The 16,771-nt window shown below is 45.2% G+C and overlaps 1 protein-coding gene across 2 annotated transcripts in view; it reads left to right on the plus strand.

The window, feature by feature from the left end:
* The window catches only part of LOC311074664 (tetraspanin-1-like), a 23,924-nt gene extending 7,154 nt beyond the window's left edge, over positions 1 to 16,770 (plus strand). The window contains exons 2-8 of one of the 2 annotated variants that reach the window (XM_084101443.1): positions 13,969 to 14,040; positions 14,189 to 14,398; positions 14,508 to 14,582; positions 15,367 to 15,474; positions 15,544 to 15,672; positions 15,754 to 15,837; positions 16,130 to 16,770. In XM_084101443.1, coding sequence (XP_083957569.1) covers positions 13,987 to 14,040; positions 14,189 to 14,398; positions 14,508 to 14,582; positions 15,367 to 15,474; positions 15,544 to 15,672; positions 15,754 to 15,837; positions 16,130 to 16,198 — 729 coding nt within the window. In that variant the 5' untranslated portion in view covers positions 13,969 to 13,986 and the 3' untranslated portion in view covers positions 16,199 to 16,770. The remainder of the gene's footprint in view (positions 1 to 13,968; positions 14,041 to 14,188; positions 14,399 to 14,507; positions 14,583 to 15,366; positions 15,475 to 15,543; positions 15,673 to 15,753; positions 15,838 to 16,129) is intronic. The other variant, XM_084101444.1, reaches the window with a different exon arrangement.
* The last annotated feature ends 1 nt before the right edge of the window (position 16,771 follows it).

A 16,771-nucleotide genomic window follows, 5' to 3' on the forward strand; every position in this document is an offset into this window, starting at 1 on the left:
CCGTGAAATTGTGCCGTGAGCTCCTTCGACGTGGGCAATGGGTATCTGTCTGGGATGACTGCTTTATTTACTGCGCGGAGGTCCACACAGACTCGCAGAGCCCCTGTTTTCAAATTTGAAATCCATGGTGAAGCATCAACCGGCTCAATGATACCGGCATCCAGCAGCCGCTGCAGCTCAACAGACACTCCATCCCTTCAGGGCCAGTGGAATACGGCGCAGTGGCTGGACGACTGGCATCACCGAGGAGTCAATGAGGGGTTGATGGGCAAAAGCAGACAGACAGCCCAGCCCTTCAAACAGTGATGACCACTTCTGATGTGGTCCGGCAGCGACAGTCATAATGGCAGCCCCCCCTGTTTCAATGAGTGAAAATCCCAATGCCATGAACAGATCCAGCCCCATTAAATTCACCCCTCGTCGGGCCACATTGAAGACCAAGGAGGGCAAGACCCTAGTTCCATAGCTAACAGTCACTGTGATGGACCTCAACAAGTCAATTTTTGAGTTACCATACCCATGTAGGACAGCAGGGGGCGTGGACAGTGGACAGGAATGAAAGAACTTATGGTATGTACTGGCATTCAGAAGGGAGACACTTGCACCTGTGTCTAGCAGCAGGGGAATACACACTGTGTTTATATTCACTGTACATGACTTGAATTGCATGGGCCCCGATGTTACATGGCGAATTATGGTGGGTGAACCACGGGGAGTGTGTGCATCTGACCTGGAGGGGGCAGAGCGGCACATTTTTGCAAAGTGATTTTTCCTGCCACAGTTACGGCATGTTTGGTCATTAGCTGGACAGTGCCGGGCTCTGGTGGCATGTGTGTTTGATCCACAGCTACCGCAGGAAAACTGCCTTTGACGCTGACGCGGCCCTTGTTGTCTTGTGAGATGCATGACTGGGTCTGGGGCTGTGTCTGGTACATCCAAACCAGAGCTAGATGGCTACTGCTGTTGCTGGTCATGTGACTGTGCTCTTATGCATACTGCTTGGCTTAATGATGATTCTGTCTGTGTTAATTTAACTGCACATTCCGCTGCACTTTCAATTTGGAATGCAATGGCAACAGCCTTAGCTAGTGTTAAGTCGTCTGATTCGAGTGGCAACGTCTCCCTGATTTTAGCCTGTGTAGTGTGCTCAATCAGTTGATCACGTATCATCTCGTCTGTCAATGCGCCGAATTTACAATGGCTGGCTAAACCTTTTAGGTTGGAGACGTACTGATGGACGGACTCCCCTGGTAGTTGGTGTCGTTGTCTAAACATAAACCGTCTCAATAAAGCACTCTGTGGGGCAGCAAACTGGTCTTTTAAAAGTTTCACTGTCCCTGCATAGTCTGTATTTGTCCCGTTGCCAGTTAACGTCTCCAGTACCCGTTGTCCCTTGACTCCTAAACAGTGCCTCAGCAATGCTGTTTTCCGAACTGCACTCACGTCAGCTAGTCCCGTAGCTTGTAGGTATGTTTCAAAAGACTGATGCCAGCGATTCCACGGTATTGTAGGCTCACCGGGAAGTGCGAGGAAAGGAGGTGGAGGAGGAAGAGAAAATTCAGCCATCCTCGTCACCAATTGTTATGTATAAAAAAGGACGCTGGACGAGAGATTTATGCATGCAACTCTCTTTACTTTTCGGACAAACCGTAACCAAACATTTCAGACCAAAACAGCTGCAACCTAAACATGCAGCGAGGCATTACCAAACGAACACAGATTAATTCGTCCAGAGCGGACATAACAGAGACGCTTACCACCAGATTCAAGGTGGATTTGTCCCGGCTCCCGCCCTGGAGAGACAACCTGGTCCCACACATCAACCGTGTCGACCACCGTCTGGCCAACTACAAGAGAGCAGCCACACCGATATTCTGGTGTCCCAAGCCCCATGATCCTGGCCAAGGCTGGGAAAAGACTGAAGAGGGTACCCTGGAACCAGTGTGGTCTTGTGGACCTATCCTCCCCACTTTACTCACTGACTTGCTGGAGGAAACAGTCGAGGAGATGGATGGAGATGGTGAAGAAGACGAGGAGCAAGAGGTCGATTATGAAGACCTGCTGTATGATGAATAGACATCATTGCCCTTGACCTTTTGACCTTTGATTAGAATCACTTTTTTCTATTTCAGTTTATTCTAATGGGGATTTGTTATACCCTATATATACACACATTTGACAATATGAGTGGTTTTCTGTTTTGTTTCAATAAATATGATACCAATATAACGGTTTGAATAGTAACTCCTTATTATGGGAGATGTTCATTTGGACCAACATGTGACAATTTTTCAAGTAGGGATCATCAACATTTGCTTATTAGACATCATAAAGACTATAAAAATACAAAAGTTAGAAAACATATATCAATAGGGTCCATGGGGGAGGAGTTCCAGTGATTCAATGTCACCGATTTTTTACATTTTTTTGCGTTTATTTGAGTTTTAATGCACCAAACATCATCTAATAATGACAAAATGGGGTGGATTGTGTCTGTAGGATGTATTGTTCAGATTCTATGTAGATTTAAAGTTTTCATTTTTCACAGCCGAAAATCAAGCACGGACACAAAAGATGATACAAAAAATCATATATGGGACAATAATTTGCGTGGGGAACATCAAAATTCCTTTACTAGACACCTTAAGGATTACAAAAAACTAGGTTAAAAAAATATACCTTTCGGGTGCAGGTGAACCCCCCCTTCCTACCCTACTATGTGTGTGAAAGCTTGTGACACTTCTGTCAGATGCTGAGAAAAGGGCGTTGTCCTTATTCAGTTGGCTATCTCCGGCAGGGGCGTAGCACCAAATGTTGGGTCACAGAACCAAGGGGTGGGCCCCTCACAACACCAATATATGGGTATTTCCCAGAATTCTGGCCTATTTCTGTCCACAGGGTGTAATTCTATTAAAAACGAATTAAATCTAATATATTTTAGCACCACTAATTAGTATAAACAAAAACAAGCCTAGACTTTTTTTATGGCTGCTCTTACTAATTATTTTAACACATTTTATTGGTGTTTTGTGGTACATTATCTGTGTTCTGGTGTAGTCCGCCACCAGAGTTTTCTCATGTCGTGCCATATCTCAAACATTATTTATCACAAATTAATAAAAAAAATATGCATATGAATTAAATGTTACCTGAACTAATAAACTACATGCACAGATTAAGCATATATATGCATTTTGTACTTCATTTCTACCTGTCCCATGGTTTAGCCGTCATTACCAACACGCTCTGCATAAAGGGACTTTCCTACTTTTTTTTCATCAAAAGTTTATTTGGTAGCCATGGTAACCTAATATCATAGTGGAGCACATGGATTTCAAGCTGCAAGACTGATGCCTTGATGTCCAGAAAAGTAAGTAAATCTACTCTTTATTCTTTGTGTTGGGCATGTACACTTATTATGCGTCATTACCATATGTGTTGTATTTCTGTATTTTTAAACATTTTTGGATTATTTTTATCACTTTAATAGTTAAAATGGTGTACATTACATGTAGAAAGCTAGCTACACTTGCTTAGTCATCAGGCTAGTTTTTTGACAAAAATGTCATTACCAGCACAGTCATTACCAGCACATTACAGCTTGTGCTGGTAATGACAGGTTGTGGTGGTGATGACGGCAGATACATTAAACATACTGTTCTTTAAAGAATTTATGTTGAATACGTTATCTTAAAATAATTAATATACATTTACCAATCAAAAGTCACTATATTTTAAATTAAGTAATGCATTTGTTTTTAAAATACTAAATGAATTCATTATAATTGTTGTGTTTAGGTGTGACATGGCTCCAAAAGCAGCTGCCCAAAGGTCCAAATCATACAGAAAACATCTAAAAGATAAGGGAGCTGGTGGGAGAGGAGACCAGGGTGGAGCCGGAGAGCCGACGAGACAGGGCGATGCAGAGGATCTGGAGGGACTTGGCGACGCAGATAGCTCTGGTGACTGAAGCGCAGGCAGGGATCCAGAAGGCCACGGTGGAGCCGGAGGGACCGAGGATCAAGGTGGAGCTGGAGGGAGAGAGGAGCTCAACGGAGCCAGAGGGACGAATGGACGAGGCAAAACCAGAGGAGGGTAGTCCCGAGGCGAGGGCAGGGCAAGGAACGACCGGGGGGACGAGGGAGCCCGGCCGAGCTTGTGGACTGATGGGCCACAGCGGAGATGAGGGAGGCAGGAGCCACGGCGAAGCCAATGGTCCGATAGGCCGCAGCGGAGTCCGGGTCGAGGAGGTCGGAGGCGGAGACCGGGGATCCTGATGGAGTGGGTGACAGGCAGACCCACGGCGACTCCACCTCCCCGAAGGTTGTTAGAGGAGCAGAGGGGCTGACTGGCAATGGTGGAAGAATGGTTGAGAGGAGGCAGATGGGAGGAGGTGGGAGAGGGAGGCTGGGTGGGAATTCAGATTCAGGCTCGGGGACAGAAGATTCAGACTCAACCGGACTGACGTGAAGCGTCTCTGGCTCGGCGGGCTCGACGTGAAGATCAGGCTGGTCAGGCATGACGTGAAGATCAGGCTGGTCAGGCATGACGTGAAGATTCTCAGGCTCGGTAGACATGACGTGAAGATTCTCAGGCTCGGCAGGACTGGCCTCTGGAAGGGCGGTCTCGGTTAGGCGAGATCCAGGAAGGGCGGTCTCGGCGGGACGAGACTCTGGACGGGTGGTCTCGGAGGGATGAAACTCTGGACTGGGCGTGGCCGTGGCCATCTTGGCTGAGGGCTCAGATGGTGAGGCGGTGGCCTTCTTAGCTGAGGGCTCAGGCGGCGAGGCGGCGGCCATCTTGGCTGAGGGCTCAGACGGTGAGGCGATGGCCTTCTTAGCTGAGGGCTCAGGCGGCGAGGCGGCGGCCATCTTGGCTGAGGGCTCAGACGGTGAGGCGATGGCCTTCTTAGCTGAGGGCTCAGGCGGCGAGGCGGCGGCCATCTTGCCTGAGGACTCAGACGGTGAGGCGTGAGGATTCCCTGGCTCTGGCTGTGTTCCTGATCGAAGCCCGACACTTTTCAGACACCGAAGGACAGTTTCCCTCCAGTTCAGTCCCGTGGTGTCGGGGAGATCAATGGGACGGTTGAAAGTGGCCCCGATCAGGAACAAGGTCCTCAGGGTCTCGTCGTCGAGCAGGCTGGTAAATGCAAGACGACAGAAGTTCATTGTGAAACTCAAAAAATCAGTGCTCTCCTGAGCCACCGAAATAAACTGAGCTTCATCATCCATTTTGGAGGTCCGTAGTTCTGTCACAGGGTGGTGCAGGCAGAAAATGAGGAGACAAAAGTTCCAATACAAACTTTTTCTTTCTAATAATATCCAACGGGTACAGACAGGCAGAAGGTTACACACACCAAAATAGGACTAATAGGACTAACACAAACAGAACACAACTGTGACAACCTGTTCTTAACTGCCCTCCTGTTTCATGTTTTTTTTTTATTCAACATGGCTATGAAATTATTAAATAGTCTGTTTAGACTGTAATTATACTGAACCAATCCTGTTCACAAGGAACACAGTTCATGTTTGGTCTTCCATAATCAGATTAAACTATGTTTTGATGTTTAAACAGATTACTAGCTGTTTTTTTTTGTTTTTTTTGTTGGTCTGAAGTCACTTAGGCTCTTAAAGGGATACTCCACTTTTTTTGGAAATAGGCTCATTTTACAACTCCCCCAGAGTTAAACAGTTGAGTTTTACCGTTTTCGAATCCATTCGGCCGAACTCCGGGTCTCCGGGTATTCCTGCGTAATAATCAAGAAATTTTGCTGCCGTACCATGGGTCCAGCAGGCGTAATGATATGACGCAGCGCCTGAAAATAGTCGACCCTATAGTCTACCGAGCTGGGGACTATTTTCAGGCGCTGCGTCATATCATTACGCCTGCTGGACCCATGGTACGGCAGCAAAGTTTCTTGATTATTACGCAGGAATGAGAGTATAGTTCCTAGCCATATCAGGCTAGAAAATCGCAACTTTTAATTTTCCGTTGGTCTTAGTACACGATGTAACTACAGAAGAGTCAAGTTTTAAATAGGAAAAATATCTAAACTCTTTGGTCATTTTTTTGAGAGAGATGCTAATGGTCTTGTCCGATTCAATGATCTATGCTAAGCTATGCTAAAAGTGGTACCGCCAGACCCGGAGTTCGGCTGAATGGATTCGAAAATGGTAAAACTCAACTGTTTAACTCTGGGGGAGTTGTAAAATGAGCCTATTTCCAAAAAAAGTGGAGTATCTCTTTAAATTACAATAGCTTATGATCAGTGATTTGTCATCACAGCAACAAACTGTCATTACCAGAACTGCAGTGTCATCACCATCACCATACATATTTTTGCCAATAAATGATGTATAAATTACAAAAACATCCTACAATTATATATTTCTGACAATGTTGGACAGTCTAAATGATCAATGTATTAAAAAGTTTTGATGGCATTCACTTAAAATAAGCTTATATTCCAAGCCAGGGTAGATTGATGAATCAGAAATTTAGATACTTAAATGACTATAATTCATCTTGCAAGTAAAAATCAACAATCCCATTAAGTTCAAGATAAAATAGATTGTTATGTGAAACCACAAAATGTTTTAAAAGCACTGATTTATCATTTAAGTTTTATTTTTTACATATATTCGATGATGTGATGGTAATGACACATTTACTTGACAGTTAATAAAATGGCAAAAAATCATAAATTCCCTTATCTTATGGTCTCAACCAAGCTCATAACGTCGCTCCTGACTTAAGGACTGATAATTCGATGTATACCAATTAGTTAAATTTGGAATTCAAAATTGCAGCAACCCAATTTGGCCCTTAATCTGAGAAATGCCCATATATCTTTGTGGGCCCCCTCTTCGCCAAGAGCCCCTGTTACTCAGTTCCACTATTAACCCCTGTCTGACGCCCCTGATCTCCGGTAAGATGAGATGTTGTCAGGCCAAATGTCAGCAAAACTAACTAACTTTTCTGTCATACGGCTGACAGCCGTTGTTGTGCTTGCGGTACGCTCATCACGCGGCGCGCTGTAGCCGTAGTTGTCGTCAATTAACTCATGTAAGAATAAAAAAGGTGATTAAAGCTGTCAGAACTGCATGCATGCATTTGTTATATATGCGTCACATTCAAATATTGGTGTCTGGATTAAAATATTCTGCTATGTGAGATCACAATATAAGGCACAAACTGATGTAATGTTTTAATGTCCAAATAAATGTGAGCACATTTGTACAAGACGATAGGCATTCATTTTGCGTTAATTTGTAAAGGACAAACAAAAATGGATAATTTTTAAATCCATAAAATAACTAGTTTTACATTCTGGCAACATTACATTATGAAAAACATAAAATTTTACATTATGTGCTGTTGACTTCCGCCTTGTTCACATTCTTGCACTTGGGGATTCAAAAGAGAACGCTCCGGTTACGACTGTAACCTCGGTTCCCTGAAGAGGGAACGAGCGTTGCGTCGAGTTTGACGCTATGGGAACGCTTTGCGTGATGACGTCTTGAAGCACATGTAAAATCAGTCCAATGGTGTAGCGGGACGTCAGAGGCGGGTGACGTCACGTACCAGGAAGCTATAAAAGCCGGCCTGAAGCAGGAAACAACAGCTTAGTAAAGTCTGAAGTCGTGCTGACAGGCATGAAGGAGATATGGCAAGGTGACGCAACGCTCGTTCCCTCTTCAGGGAACCGAGGTTACAGTCGTAACCGGAGCGTTCCCTTTCAAGGGAACTCGCGTTGCGTCGAGTTTGACGCTATGGGAACGTCTATACCAACGCCTCCATAGCTACAAAAGTCTGTCCTGTGTGAAATCATGAAGAGCAGCACTAGGATGACAAAACATGAGACCCTGGAGCAGAGTCTAGATCCAGAGAGTAGAACCTGACGAAAGTGTGCGGTGAGGACCAGCCTGCCGCATCACAGACATCCTGTAGAGAAACTCCTGAAATAAGGGCCTTAGAGGCCGCCATACTCCTTGTAGAGTGTGACCGGACAGCCAAAGGAGAAGGCTGCCCAGCCGCCTCATAAGCAAGTGAGATAGCCTCGACCACCCACTTGCTCATTCTTTGCTTAGACACCGGCCCTCCCTTGTTAGGGGAGCCAAAGCAAACAAACAACTGATCACTTCTGCGCCACAGGGCAGCTCTGTGGACGTAGGCGTCTAACGCCCGAACTGGGCAAAGCAAATTATTAGCCTCCTGGTCCGTATTCTGGAAGGGAGGAGGACAGAAGGCCTGCAGAATAATAGGTCTGGCCACATTAGTGGGGACCTTGGGGACATAACCCGGTCTGGGATGGAGAAAAGCTTTCACCATACCCGGAGCAAACTCTAAGCAGGAAGGAGCAACCGACAATGCTTGAATATCCCCAATTCTCTTAAGAGAAGAAATGGCAAGAAGGAAAATAGCTTTCAAAGTCAGAAACTTTTCCGAAACCTCCTCAATGGGCTCAAAGGGGGCCAGGGACAGGCCTTGTAGAGCAATGGACAAGTCCCATGGCGGCACCCTAGAGCGGACTGCAGGCCTCAGCCTCCAAGTGCCACGAAGGAAACGAGATACCAGAGGGTCCTTCCCCACAGACATTCCACCCAAAGGAATGTGGTAAGCACCTATGGCCGCCACATAGACCTTTAAAGTGGACGGGGTCAGACCTGCAGTGAACCGGTCCTGCAGGAACTCCAGCACTGTACCAATTGGGCAGTGGACTGGTTCCAGCCGACGGTCACTACACCAAGAAGTGAATACTCTCCACTTCAGGGCATAAAGTTTCCTCGTGGAGGGAGCTCTGGACTGCAGAATGGTCTCAACAACCTCAGTCGAGAGACCTGACTCTATGAGCTGGGCCCCCTCAGAGGCCAAGCCCACAGGTTCCACAGTTCTGGGCGGGGGTGAAGTATTGAACCCCCTGCTTGGGACAGAAGGTCCCTCCTGACAGGTAGCTCCAGAGGAGGCCCGTCGAGGAGGGACACAAGGTCGGGAAACCATACTCTGCCCGGCCAGCGCGGGGCTATAAGAAGCAGGCAAACCCGGTCCCTGCGAACCCTCTCCAGAACTCCCGGGAGCAGAGCAACTGGGGGAAAGGCGTACAGACGAAGCCTCGGCCACGCCTGTACCATAGCATCCAGTCCGAGAGGAGCTGGATGCGTGAGGGAGAACCAAAGTGGACAGTGAGACGTCTCTCGAGACGCAAACAGATCCACTTGTGCTTGGCCGTACTCCCTCCATATCAGCTCCACCACCTCGGGGTGGAGCCTCCATTCCCCGGGCCTCGGCCCCTGCCTCGACAGAGTGTCTGCTCCTATATTCTGAACCCCGGGGATGTAGGCTGCTCTGAGTGACAGCAACTTCCCCTGGGACCACAAGAGGATATGGCGTGCCAGATTTGATAATGGGCGCGAGCGCAAACCCCCTTGGTGGTTGATATAGGCGACTACCGACGTGTTGTCCGTATGCACTAACACATGGTGTCCCCTGAGGTCTGTGACAAAGCTCCTCAGAGCCCGGAAGACAGCTAACATCTCTAGGCGATTGATATGCCAGGAACGATGATGGTCTTCCCACAGACCTTGAGCTGAGCGACCCTCCAGGATCGCTCCCCAACCCGTGAGGGAAGCATCCGTCGTTAGCAGTCTGCGACGACAAGAAGCTCCCAACACTGGGCCCTGGGACAGGAACCAAGGTTTCTTCCACATAACCAAGGCACGTAGGCATCGCCGCGTGACCTTGATTGTGCGAAATGGGTTGCCCCTCGGGGAAAACCCCCTGGTCCTGAGCCACCACTGCAGGGGCCTCATGTGCAGCAGTCCAAAAGGTATCACGTTGGAAGCTGCTGCCATGAGACCCAACAGTCTCTGGAACTGTTTGACAGTGAGTAGCTGGCCTAGCTTTACACTTTTCACAGCTGCAAGGATGGACTCTATACGTGGCGGTGACAGGCGCGCCTGCATCGACACTGAGTCCCAAACCACGCCTAGGAAAGTGGTTCTCTGGAGTGGAGAAAGCACACTCTTCTTGGCGTTCAGCCGTAACCCCAGCTCTTTCATGTGGGCGAGAACAACATCTCGATGTTGAACCGCCAACTGATGCGACTGAGCTAAAATCAACCAATCGTCGATGTAGTTCAAGATGCGAATCCCCTGAAGGCGCAGAGGCGCCAGAGCTGCATCCATGCATTTCGTGAAAGTGCGGGGTGATAAAGCTAGGCCGAATGGAAGAACACGATATTGGTATGCTTTGCCCCCGAAAGCAAACCTCAGGAACTTCCAATGACAAGGACGGATGGAAACATGGAAATATGCGTCCTTGAGATCTATCGTGACAAACCAGTCCTCGGACCTGATCTGTGGCACGATCTGTCTCAATGTCAACATTTTGAACTTGAGCTGCATGACTGACTCGTTCAGAACTCGAAGATCCAAAATGGGACGCAATCCCCCGTCCTTTTTTGGAACTATGAAGTACCGGCTGTAAAACCCGGTTTCCCTGTCGGAGGGAGGTACATATTCTATGGCCCCTTTCTCTAACAGAGTGTTTACTTCCTGTTCCATAACCAGAACCTGCTCGGGGGCCACCACAGTGGGCAGAACCCCCATAAACCGAGGTGGGCGTTTCCCGAACTGAATCAGATACCCTTTTTCCACGGTCTGCAGGACCCAACGAGAAACATTTGACAGTAGCTTCCACGCTGTCAAAGATTCTACTAGAGGTACCAGCCTCTCGAGACTGGTTTCTGGATTTTGTTGTTGTTGAGCAGTCAATTCGACGCCCTGTAACGGCGCACCGGCAGGGAGCGACCGAACAGACTGCTCTAACACCCTCCTCGGAGGGGGCGGGCATCCCGAGGCCACTACGTTTCCGGGTGGTCCTTGAGATATGTGCTCGCCGGAGACCGCTGCGCCCTGTAACACCTGAGGCGGCAGGGTTGGCAGAACGGTCCCCTGAGGGTACCGAAGAGAGACGGGCACCGTAAAAAGAGGTGTTAACCGCTCTGCTTCGGGGGGGACTACCCTCATTAATCCTGAGCCCTCGGACGTCAGGATTTTTTCCCAGCAGCCTTCTTGGCGGTAATAACGGTCCGCAGATCCGTTCTACCCCTCGAAGACTGCTGGGTTTGAGCGCGCCCTCCGTGTCCCCGAGATTTTTGTGGGGGAGCACGAGAGGACACACTCTGTTTTTGAGTGGCACGGTGTTCAGCGCTCTTTTTAGAGGAGTGAGGCTGCTCCCGCTCAGCAGCCTCATAGAATGAACGGCGGGGGAGAAGCTTTTGCAATGCAGCTGCCTGTTTAGCAGCTTCCTGAGATTTAGCTACCGCACTGTTTACTGCATCACCAAATAAACCAACAGTGGAAACCGGAGCATCTAAGAGAACGTGCTTTTCTTTCTCTTTTATATCGCTCAGATTGAGCCACAGATGCCTCTCAGTGGCCACCAGGGCTGCCATAGACCGCCCGATTGATTTAGCGGTCTCCTTGGTGGCCCTGAGAGACAGATCTGTGGCTCTGCGAAGTTCAGCCACTGTGTCAGGACCAATTCCCCCGCCCTCCTCTAAATCCCCCAATAATTCTGCCTGATAGGCTTGCATAATAGACATCATATGCAGACACGCTGCAGCTTGACCAGCGGCTGCATACGACTTATGAACCAGAGATGATGTGTATTTTACTGGCTTAGAGGGAAGTGAAGGAGCTTTCAGGGAAGATGCCGTTGCTGGAGAGAGATAGCTCGCAAGCGTCTCCTCCACCTTCGGCATCTCCCCATAACCATATTCTTTATATTTATGAATGGAAGAATAGTGGGATGTTTGTGGTGCATACACTCTGTATGAAACCGGTTTTCCCCACGATCTCGACACCTCGGTGTGGAGATCGGGAAAAAACGGAAGGCTTCTTCGCTGAGGCTGTGTACGAGATGGCAGGAAGCGTTCGTCGAGCTTGCTTTTCGAACGAACGTCCTGCCTATCCTCTGGCCACTCAATAGATAATCTGTGAACTGCTCTAGTGACAACATCGAGCAATTCCTCAAAAGCGTGAGACTGAGGTGGCGAATCCTCAGACTCAGCTTCAATACTAACAACGTCCAGCTCCTCAGAGCTGGACAATTGCAGTACTGGTGCCTCCACCGGGGGGGAAGAAACCGCAGCGCGTGCTTCCACACCCTGATGAGAGGCACTGGATCTATCAGAAGGATGCTGAGATAAGGCAGAGCCCGTCTCAACATCCACTGACAGATCCATCTGCGAACCCCAGGTCTGAGATCGACGCCGTGCCTCGGCAGCGGCGGGACCAAAGCCCTGGGGAACGTGGTCGGGATTGAACCGAGCCAAGCGGGATCGGAGCGTACGCAAAGGAAGCGCACAGCAATGCTCACAGTCACCACCCTCGAGTGCTGACTGGGCATGCTCCTCTCCCAAACAAACAACACAAAGAGTGTGTGTGTCACCTCCCGTTAAATAACGCGGGCAGGGATGGACACACACTCTAAACTGCTGCTTGCTCGCCATACTGAATAATATATATATATCAGACAACACCAAATAAGACAGACAGATTTCAACACAGAGCGCTACTGAAGACTCAGAAAGCTGTTGTTTCCTGCTTCAGGCCGGCTTTTATAGCTTCCTGGTACGTGACGTCACCCGCCTCTGACGTCCCGCTACACCATTGGACTGATTTTACATGTGCTTCAAGACGTCATCACGCAAAGCGTTCCCATAGCGTCAAACTCGACGCAACGCGAGTTCCCTTGAAAGGGAACTTTTGTTTTCCTTTTTAAGTTCGGTATGATAGAACTGTTGCAATTATTTATTTTGACAACTAATATAGAAAGTTAAACTTTTTTTTTACAAACTCAGAATTGGTTGAAGAGTTCATTGATTATATAAAATGCATTGAAGGTTCAATAATCTTTGGACTACAGTATTTATCTGCATGTTATCTCATCCATGAAGATGCAACAATGTAGAACAAGCTATTGCATTTTGAGAACCAGAACCAAGCTAACTGAGCAAGTTGAACTTTAGCTATAGTGGGTGCCCTTTTATTACTATTTAATTAATTTTAATATGAGGTGGTGGGTAATAATAAAAAATTCACTCAGTATTCCATGATTCCTAATTCACTACTATCTCAATTACAATTAAGTACAAATTAACTTTATTCAGTTGTGTAGGCACTAAAACAGTCCAATACATTATCAAATTATTTTTTATGATAAAATAATTAAGATTTCTGTGCCACCCCAGACTGGTTGCTGGCCCTTGCCTGGCAACCCCTATGAAAAAATCCTGGCTCCGCCACTGAGTACAAGACGTTCGGTTTGACGTTCGATCGGTCGGTCGGATGTTTAATTTTAGCACGGGGCGCGCGCCATAGTATGGGCATGTGGCGCTCCACTTACCCATCATGACGTCCACACCAACGCCAGCCGACTCTGCGGTGGGCTTGTGTTTAGTAAAGTCATGATGACTGATTTAATGGAGTAAATGCACACTTGAATTTTGTTTAACCAATTAGACTATACAATTTATTTGTTAGAAAACCAGCAAAATGACCCCAAAACAGCCCAGGGTTGCCAGGTACCAGAAAACCTGCCCAAAAGGAATGAAAACTGGTGTGAGTTCGTTACAGAATGCGGTTGCCACTCCCGTAAATAGCCGAACTGTGTGTGAACGTAACCGTATTCGAATACAGGACTGACAGCCGTATTCTGCTGCTGTGTGAATGTGACCAGCTTCTCCACTGCAAGTAAATGTCATCTTAAGGAGGCAATAACATGTGAGGTGTGATAGCAATACAAAATGTATCTAAAATGCAAAGGATTCGGATAAATTTGTTGTAATATCATTCTATAATCGATCTATCGTTCTATCTGTCAAGCTTCAAAGGTTTCTAAACTTTAAAACAACATGCAAAGTTTGTCTAGTTTTAACTGACACTTCTTTTTTTACCACAGACCAATAAAAACAAAATCATGAAGGTGACAGGATGTTTAAAGCTGGCTTCCACCTTCTACGGCTTCCTCACTGTAAGTACGGTGGATATTTAATGGTTGATTCACTGGAGGGACCATAGTTGGGGACATACTTTATATTTTTAATCCACAGATGGAGAAATCTGGTGATGAATGAGCACTTCCGAATGATCAATTTCTTTTTCTCTTTCGCACACTGTAGTTGAGTGGAGGCGCGACTGTAGGACTCGGTATATGGTCACAAATGAAGAAGAGCCAGACTGGCTTGTTTAATACGATTGATGTTGCTACTCTTACCACGATCATGTCGATGGGCGGCCCGATGCTGATCGCTCTGGGATGCGTCCTGGCTCTGATGGGTGTGGTTGGTTGTTTGGGCACGCTGAAGAAAAAAAGATGGATGCTCTTGGTTGTGAGTGTTTTAAAGTGTCAAGTCATTTTTCTGACTGGCAATTTTCAGAAAACAAAAGGTATTGTAGAGATTACATTTCTTGACATGTAATTTGTCTGTTCTTTTTCAGTTTTTCGTCATTGTGCTCATCATCTTCATCCTCCAGGTCACCATGGCAGTGTTTATCCTCCTCCCCAATAATGTGGTGACAGCAAATATGAGACACAATTTTCAGTGAAGGCTGGCAAAACGTTATTCATTGTGACTGTGAATCAAGAAGACAAACACATTTCATTTCTTTTAAAAACCAAATTCAGATTTGAAGCAGAAATTAACCCTGTGCCAACCACCCAGCAAACACAGTATTTGGTTCCCGTTCGGTTATTTTTCTGGTTATTACATTCTAGGGTCGTCCTTTTTAAGTTTTATTTTTTGCAACCATAACATAACGTCCCCAGAACGTTTCAGGGTGGTTATTTTTAAATAGCTAACATAACTTGAGAGTAAATATAATTTCAGATATATTTAACGCCCTTATTAAAGAGAACATGATGTTAATCAAGAAGTGTTTGTTACAGACCAAAAGAAGGACAATTCAGTGGTAAAAATGTACTGATATCCTACTTTAAGTCAAATAATTGTCTGTAAATAAATTTCATATTTTAAAAATCATAGAATGTGTGATTCTTTAGCACTTTATTTGGTGCTATAAAATCTTAGCCTATTTAATGGAGAAATGTAATCTTATTTAATCTTCAATATTACGGTTGATGTGCTTTATTTTGATTAATTAAACAATAAACACTATGTTGCCGTCTAGGGTTCTACAAACCAAAAACGAATGTTCTATTTCCGCTAAGAAAACTTTCCTGTACTAACGAAAACCAAACCTTAAAAAAAGAACGAAAAATGGCTGGGCAACCTGTCTTATGCATAATGTTCCCATAAAGGAACGTCTATATTCAAATGCTTCATTTTCTCGTTAACAGAAAGAAAAATCTTTGAGCAGCTTAGAGGGCAAATTCGTTACAAGCCTTCAGAAGAACTATAATCAAGACACTTTGATCACTAGCATATGGAATGAAACTATGACCAAGGTAAGACAGTCATGCATGTCAGCTGTGGGTTCCGTCTAATATTACAATGTTCATTTTTACAAATTTTAGCTGAAATGCTGTGGATACAAAGGCTATGATGACTTCACAAATTCAACCTTAGTAATGAAGCAGTCATTATATCCCACACAATGCTGTGGTCAAGATTCACCATGTGGAAAAGATAAAGCTGTGAACGAGGTACTGCCTATCATGACCAATAACACAGCAAAAAGTTTACAAATACATAATTTTCACGAAACTCCTTCATTCCTGTTTTAGAAAGTAAGGGGCTGCATTTATGTGCTGTTGGATGAAAATGTATCGATTTCCGGAGCTTTGTCCTTTTTGATCGGCATTATAGAGGTAATAATATGTGACCCTTGACCTTCCCAAACTTTGAACAATTAGAAAGTGGAAAATGGTCCACTGCAGAATTTTTAACTGATTTGCATGATTCGATTCAAAGATTGAAATTGCAATTGTATATTTAGTTTGTTTTCTGAGAAGAGTTTTTAATCAGGCATCTTGTAGGCCTATATTAGTATATAGTATATATCAGCAGGGATGAGTGTTTTAAGAGAGCATTATACTCAAAACAGCAATCAGTTATTGATCATAAATGATATTTATATTCAACTTCAACCCTGTTTTCCAGATTGCTGCCCTGATAGTTTCCCTGAAAGTCTACCAATGCTTGGGACACGTACCTAACTTCCCCGTTTGAAGATAACCTGTGATAAACTGCTTTTTATAAATGTGTGGAACTTCTTTGTTTTGTTATTTCATTTATATACAGTTCCTTCAGACAAAAATGACATTTTGTTATGTAAGGTGATGTGTGAAAACAAAGAATTTGTTTTTCTTAAAAATATTAATGACAATCATCTACAGAAACTTAGTTTCAGTTTTACAATGTCTAACAAATATATATAAAAAATGTGCATCGCTTATTTTGCTTATTATTTTGGTTATTTTGCTTATGGTTATAATGCTTATTTCATTTAATAAACTGTTTCTTCATTGTTTGTAACTTGACAATATAATGCTATTACAAAGAACAGCTGTTAATACTTTCCTTTTAATAAAAATTATTAATAAACTTGATAATGAGCTCATAAAACCCTGTTGTGAGAAAACCCTGTTGTGCAGTAATTCCTGGAAAACAATTATATTAATAACTTCATTATTAAGAGATATTTCTGTTCCTAAAGTAAGCCTACAAACCTTTCTGCTGCTTTAACGTTTATTCATTCTGTAGTAAACTATATACTGTAAATATAAAAACTGATTTATGTTT

Source organism: Abramis brama (assembly GCF_963993115.1).
Source record: "Abramis brama genome assembly, chromosome: 2".
NCBI classification, from domain to species: domain Eukaryota; kingdom Metazoa; phylum Chordata; class Actinopteri; order Cypriniformes; family Leuciscidae; genus Abramis; species Abramis brama.